We start from the raw sequence: 7,966 nt of genomic DNA on the forward strand, positions 1-7,966 counted from the left end.
TGGGGAGGGGGGGGTGTGGAGAAAAAAGCAACCAGATCTCCAAAAACCAAGAATTTTTTTTATAGCTGAAATATTGCCAGCCTATGCTGCCAGATTGCCTTCTGTCAGGCAGAAAAACAATGCATCATTTCCACACCCTGTACACAAGGAATGCTGCCTGCAAACTGCTGTTACAGAGACCAGGGCAAGGGAAGGGAAATGAATGGATAATCTGCCTCTCAGAACTTTTTTCCTCCCGCAGCTGATCATTTCAATCATAAACAGCTGAAGTAGAAAAGTCTTCTCAGGTCAACTAATGTGTGTCCCTGTGTGCCATGCAGGACATTTCCCTACAACAGCCCCACTGCTACCATATCTAATCTCTGATCTGATTCGTCCACGAGGTCTCTCTTCTACTGCCTCATACATGTCATTCTTAAGAATTATTTTGTAATATCTAGCCTGAGTGAAAGAGGTTTTTTCCAGCCAATAAAGCCCTAAACTTCTAACAAATGCATCAGGTCTCCTGATGCACAAAATTTCATTTGGGTCTGTTACACTGACAAACAGGAAACTTCTAAATTCAATCCTGAGACTTGGACAGTTCTGCAGGATTTAAACATCACCTGGTAAGCATTTGCTTGTATACAAAAGAGGATACAGGTTAGGCCACCAACAGCCCTGAGCTTGTGGGAGTTAAGGTATTTTTTCTTATTCCTTTTGCTGATCTGAAACAGCTGTTATGAGTTACTGTACAATAGAATGAGCTGCCACTATACAGCCTGTGCATGGCGTAAAACAGAAATCAATGATTAATTTTAATAAATCACAACTGTAATGGGGGTTATGGCCTTTTCAATTAAGCTGCATCAAAGCACATCTGATCTGACCTCACAATGCCATACCCAGAAAATCCAGTGTCCGTTCTTTTAATTGGTATGAAAGGGCCCTTTCAATTCAAATGCCACTTACTTGCCAAGAAAGCACTTGGGAACAGTACTTAATTTTCTCCTCCTGTCTTTGATAAGGTTCACTTTCTTGCTCATCATCATTTGGTACAGCTTCTCTCCTTTCTCTGCAATCATGACGTATGCATCTCTCTCCATTCCCAGTTTCAAACCTGGAATACAAAGCAGAAATTCCTTCAGATCCTTAACATCAGATAAAGCGTTTTCTCAAAGTCAAAGGCTGAGGCCAAACAGACAAAGTGGTAGAAACACAAAAATTAACTAAATTATTTTCCAAATAAGGGGGAAATTGGGTCATTTATTTATCTGAGTACACAATTGTCATTGGTGAGTTTAGCACCAACAAGATGCTTGCAGCTTTTCTTCTCCATTTTAAAAAGTAGCTTTAAACTTATGGTTACATCATATTACACAAAGTAGAATGGTTTACAGAACATGGAGAAGTTCCAAACAAAGCAAGATAAAACATATACCTTCTGAAACTGATTTCCTGTTGCAATTTCACTTTTGAAATAACTGCCGGCATAAGACTTGTTCAAGGCAGCTAAATGCTTGACAGAGCAGATGACTTTTTGAGTGTTCTATTACTTGAAGCCAAAAATACAAAACTGCTGAAATCACATTCACATCCTTAAATAAATCAAAACTAGACAGGAACACTATTTTCTCATCCTTTCTTAATTAGCCTATTTACTAATACCCCTAGGCTAAAAATACAGTTTGACAATCATATTATCCAGTCAATGAAAGAAATACTGAATGATTTAAGGAATGATAGATAATTGGATATAGAGAAAAATTCATGTCCACTTTGTATGAGTTTCCACATAGCTCATGTTAACATGAAAATCGCTACAGTCAAGAGGATGATCTCTGAAAACAACAGGTGTCTATGTTACAACTATCGTCATAACTGGCATTTTCTGGCACTCTTCCCTTTAGATTTGCAAATTGCTTTAGGAGGACAGCCCACAAGAAAAGCTGCTTTGCTGCTCTAGATGTTTTGTCTTTCTAGCCTGAACAAATCGCCTTGTTTTCTGGCTAGAACTTGCAAATCTAGGCAACTCTGGAGTCCAAAACAGAGGTACAGATTTTAGACATCTCTAAGATTAGCTTGAAAACAGGCATCATGAATTTGTCCTGTACTTACGTGCCTAATTTTTACAGAGATTGTCATTAAGCAGAATTTAAGTGATCACTGTAAGGCTACAAAATGAAAACTGTGCATTCTTTAGGAAGAGCAGTTCACCCTAACTGGGCATAAATCCTGTTGCTTTACAGTAAGATACTGAAATGAATTAATAGTCTTCTGCGTCATCAGAGCTGCTTTCTAGCTTTTTGAAAACATTTAATGCATTTGTTTTAGAGGCTTGAAAAGCACGTTCCAGAAATTAGACTTGCACAACATTTTGTCTTTCAAATACAGTATTTCTTTCATGTGTCCAATATCTGGCTAAAGGTTTTGGCTCTGCAAATCCCTTGGCTTACTGCCGTTATTTTTGCATCCTCTTCTTCCCCCAAATACTGTGATCCAATTCAATGCAAATGCTGACACGTGTAGCCGAGGCTAATTTGCAACATGAACTTGTTTTTGTGATAGAAAACAGCCTGTGTAATAGTATACATGTTTCCTGCTGGTCTTACATCACTGAATTCCCCAGGCTCTGATGTAAATGGCAGGCTGGAATGCACGTTCTACCCAACCCATCCTACAGAATTGGGAATCTCACCAGCTTTCTAATCCAAACACTGATATCTCTGTGACTTTGCAAGTACTCAGATCCAAAGGAGATTTTCCAATAAGGCCTGGAATGTCTGCCAGAGTATCTATGTTTATCCCTAGTGCCTGTCATCAGCTGCCACATCATAAAACTGTATGACAAAAAGCATCAGAAAAAAAACACTCTTACTAGCCAATGCTGCATGGAAAACTTTGAGAAACTTTCTATTAAGGAATAGTTCTTTTCCCTTCCTAATATTTATTTCAGTCACCTCCCCATATTCTCAAGCTCCCTGTTTATATATGTCCTGTCTTTTTACTTCTTATTGAACCTTCTCTCTCCTCACACATTTTACCTGATGCACAGGAAATTCCGCAGAGCACTAGTGACCTCATAAAGCAAAAACTTACTATGAAATGGAGACTTACTGGATCTTTTAGAGATATGATTTAGCACTCTGAGGGTAAAAGTAAGAGCCAAGAAATGTATTTCATTAAAAAAATATATCATGTGGAAGATCAGGATCCTTACAGTAGAGTGGGATGCAGAACTGACCAATGAGCACAGATCACCAGCTCAGAATAGTAAAACACTTCCTTTTAATAAAAAATAATAATAAAAAAAAAACCTGAATTTTGTGTTGCTTTCAGTAGCTTTCAGTTAGTTCTTTTGAATTTACACCATGCCCAATCTACATTTTGAAGGTAGTATCCTTGCTATTATCAAAAGGTTTATTGGAGTTCATATATGATAAGGTATGTTAGAAATGTTTTAGATTCTATGGTAACAAACAACACTGCGATATGCATTGTGTTTAGCAGATAGGTATGTTAAATGTTTTAGATTCTATGGTAACAAACAACACTGCGATATGCATTGTGTTTAGCAGATTAGATGCAAAGCATTGTAACATAAAAACTAAGGTTTGGATTTCAAAGGACATTAAAGGATTTAGATTCTCTGCTTTCATTAAACTTCAGTGACAGATCTGTAACTTAAAATACTTTAAAAATCTAAAGCATTATTGCTTAGCAAGTACAAGTTTTGAAAATACACTACTAACTACAGACTGACCTCTTTCAATATGAACGTAGATGAGCAATTACATCTTTACTGGAGTTGCGTGTGCGGAGAGGGGAACCACTTCTACAAGTCAGGCACAGAATGTTTTAAACTAAGTGTCATTTCCTCTGGCAATGAGCTATTATTTTTCCCATTGAGCAAACAGGGAAGCAGGTTCACTTGTGAAAGATAGTTCTGACTTTTAAAGGAACTCGGAGCTTTTATCACCCACCCTGATTCATGGCTTTTTGAGCTTGCTTCTATTGTACAGCACCATTTCAAGATAAGCTTAGTTTTTGTTTCATTCCACAAGAAAAGATAAAAGTGACAAGCATCAGCATACATTTGTCACTGTTCTCAGTCTAAGCGTAATATTTCTAGAGTTTTTCCTCCATGAACTGTTCTGTTAACTTCAAGATCCTGGAGGTCAAGTTTGTGAGAACGAGTTTATGCCATTGCCTCTGAAAAAGGCTGCATGCTGGATTTTCTTCTTTCCTTTTACTGATAAATACAAATACAACTTTATCTTATTTACAAATAACAGACCAAAAAACGAAATTGATTAAATGTAATTTTTTCCACAGTAATTCAATGCATCAAAGAAACTGACTCTGGCAAATAAAAATATTTGATAAATACACTGACACAGGTCCATAAAAACCCCAAGGTACACATTCAGAAATACTTGTTTTCAATCACTTGATTTTCTTTGTCATTAAGGATAGATTTGAATTCTGCCCATGGAGGAAAAACTTCAACCTTTTCTTTTTCTCTCAGATATTTACACATGCATATACATTTCTCCTTTGTACACAAGTTCATTCAGTGCATTAGAAAATACATTATCCACTTACTCTCTCTCTGCTCCCTTTCCTTGATTATAGCATCCAGCCATTTCTGTTTGTCCTCTGCAGTCTTGGCCATACAGACAAACCATTTATTTTTGGCTGTGTTGTGTATCTTCCAGCCATTTGTCACAGTGTACCCGTTGCTGTGGTAATCTGCTGTAAAAACCCAAAGCACAGTGCACACAGTGAATAGAAAGCCTGCTATTTAATCAAATCAGTGTGGGACACCTTAATTAAAATTTTCTTCTTTGAAGAGCTTGATTTCTGGAGGTGTTCTTCATGCATCAGTCATACTGACTGTCCATGTGACTGGTTGTTACTTACCACTCTGAAGTACAAATATTAATAGAAGTATCCATGGCTAGGCTGTTCAACTGACCGAATGTTTCAGTTCTAAGAGTGACACTCTGTAATTTCACCTCAGAAGAAGAACTAAAATATTTTAAATACAATGGCATCAGTGAAAAAAATCTATGATGTTTGTTCAGGTTATTTGCTCTGAACTTCCTGGGGACAGGCTAACTTCTTGCACCATAAGGACTTTTGTCCACAGGACATGGGAACTCTTTAAATGTCAACTTTTTAAAGGACATAATATTAATTCCCAACTTATTACAATAGGAGCAGGGGTTGGTGTGGCCTTTGTGGATGAAATCAGAAACCCATCCAGTCTTCCTGCCTGTGTCAGAACACAAGAATTGTAACACAACTGCATTCCCATATTTTGTTCATGGTCACATTCCATGCTACTGATTTGATGCTAAGACTAATATTTGGTAGTATTCTAAATGAGAAGAAGATCCAGAAGTTCTGTTATTATAGCTGTAATGGCTTAAGATGTAAGAAAAGAAAGGATGAAAGAAGATAAAGTATCTTTTAATAAATTAACTTGGATTAGGAGAAAAAATAGACAAGCTTCAGGGTACACAAACTCTTCATAAGGTCATTTCAGAATGAAGGACCAGTGCCTGAAAGCATGTCCAGTCTTTCAACTATATAAGCTGGTCTAATAATGAAGGCATCAAAAGTTACATAGCTTACTTAAGATTTCATTAAAGGAGATGGACAAGTACTTTTGTAACAAACTTCCAACACAAGATCTGGACTTGCTGTGTTGTTAAAAGACAGTATTTGGTCTCTTACCCGTTCCATCCTCCACATTCTCCACCTCCATGACTTCTGTATTTATTCGGCCCCTGAAGATATACAGGGACCCGTTGATTGACTTTGTCCGTTTAGATGTTTTTTTCCCAGTAACTCTGCAATTAGGATTCAGACTGTTAGCAACACATAAGCAAACAGTGTAACATATATATGCATAAATCAATCTGAGATATGACTATTAAAAAAGGATTCCAATATAGTGTTTTGTGGTATTTGACCATGTCTCTGATTTTAAATAATTGGAATACTCAATCAGCTCACAAAGATAAGCATACAACAGTGTCAGTCCAGCGATAAAGAGCTTATTTTGCACGATTATGTGAAGATTGGGATGCCTTCAAGATTTGCATTCTTCACGACTAACTGATTGAAATGCCAGTACAACTGAACTGCACATGGCTTTGGGATGAAAACTGCAACATCACCTGACACAATGTTACATTTGCCTCCTTTGTTTGCCTAAAGCTTTGATAAATTTGTGGTATGTGTACCAAGCTTCAAATATGAAATGAAACATGCAAAAAGGGTAGCGTCACATGGTCTGTCGTACGTGTGTTAAATGTCATTGTATGCAGCATTTGTGAAGGTGCTGCTGTGGCGATTTTGCACAAAAGTTTACATCCTTATCCATAAGCTTTATAGTATCTCTGTGGAAGTGTCTCATAAAAAAAAAAAAAATCAGGAATGCACTTTTCATTGCTAGCTATGTTCTGATTTCAGGAAAGCACTTTTCATTGCTAGCTATGTTCTGATTTTTATGTCCAGAATAGGTTTAAAACTATCCAACTGACACCTGCTGAGCTTTAATATCTAAGAACAACCCTGCTACGTGAACCAAAACACAACTGGTCAAACGATCATCATTTGAGATGGCAGGTGTCCAAACTCTGTACAGTGAAGGGATTGCTGTGGCAACTTGCCAGGAGCTCATAAGATTCAAGGAATATTGCAATAAAAAACAGCTGGGGAGAAAATTTCTGTCAAAGTGAAATATCTATGACAAACTGAGGTGAGAGGAGAATCACCAAGTTTTTCTGAACAATTTTTCCTTTTACAACTAGCTTTGGTGACAAATATACCTTTAGTGATGACCATATATTTACATCCATTCAGACTGACAGAGATCTTGGAGCTATTAGATCATTTCCTAAAGACGACTGCTGGAGTCAAAAGAAAAGCTGTCCTGGCAGCCTTACTGAAACCCTTTAAATACTCAGCCCATTTCCCCACATGAAACATACTGTTCCTGACATCAGGATTCAATTTAAACAGCGGTCTATGATCCTGCTAAAAACACAAAACAATACTCAGCCCTGAAAATCTGTGTCATCGGTTTGTCAGACTTCCCTAAGCTTCTGCAAAAGATGAGATTGCAGTCTTAGATTTAAAATCACAGATCTAATTCTGATTCTAAACACATCTTAAATTGGTCTCAACAACACTACTCCTAATTTATGCTATTGTGAAAAGATATGACACCCAAATTCAAATGCTGCATTGTTGACTACTTATCAAAGATTGAGGCCTGAATTCTGACTGCACTTTTCAATCAAGAAAAACTCCAGTGATTTCTACAAGATAAGCATAGTATGAGATGAGAACCAAGTCATTCAATTTCAAATTAGGAACAGACACAGGCAGTTTTGGGGTTGTTTTTTTTTCTTCAAAATCTGTGTCCCACTAACATGTCAGTTGTTTGTCAAGCAGCTGGCCAAATGATCACACCAGCACAACTGGATAGACATTCATTTCCATCCTGGACTAATTATAAATAGCAGCTAGACAGGAAAAATATCCAAAATTGAAGTCACTCAGCAATCCCTAAATATATCTTTTACATTAGCAATTCCCAGAAGACTTAATAAAATATTTTACTTTTTAATGGAAATTGGATTCTGGACATTTCATCAGTTCAAGCTACATTTTAGACAAAGATAAACAGTATCGATTCTTTGGGAAAATCAAAGTGTTACAGCAGCCTCCTCCAAAATCAAGCCAAACTACAGAGTAGCTCAGTAGTATCTCCTGTACAAAAACAGAGTGTTGCTTAAAAGGCAGTAGAACATTTTGTTTTCTAAATCTTAGCATTCTGGGAAAAATGCCTGGACAGCACGGGAGCGGCTAGGCTAACCTGAACTACAAACAGGACTAGAAAACCAGTTTCTAAGAACTCTGAAGAAGTAAAAGATTAGATATCAAATTACTTTTTTTTTTTTCCCCCATA

The 7,966-nt window shown here is 37.1% G+C and overlaps 1 protein-coding gene across 1 annotated transcript in view; it reads right to left on the reverse strand.

The window, feature by feature from the left end:
* The window catches only part of PREX1 (phosphatidylinositol-3,4,5-trisphosphate dependent Rac exchange factor 1), a gene marked incomplete at its 5' end in the record, with an annotated part of 112,475 nt that overhangs the window by 63,054 nt on the left and 41,455 nt on the right, over window positions 1–7,966 (reverse strand). The window contains 3 exon segments of the mRNA XM_019472963.1: window positions 952–1,099; window positions 4,585–4,734; window positions 5,722–5,837. Coding sequence (XP_019328508.1) covers window positions 952–1,099; window positions 4,585–4,734; window positions 5,722–5,837 — 414 coding nt within the window.

This window comes from Aptenodytes forsteri, unplaced genomic scaffold (assembly GCF_000699145.1).
Source record: "Aptenodytes forsteri isolate BGI_AS27 unplaced genomic scaffold, ASM69914v1 Scaffold374, whole genome shotgun sequence".
NCBI lineage: Eukaryota > Metazoa > Chordata > Aves > Sphenisciformes > Spheniscidae > Aptenodytes > Aptenodytes forsteri.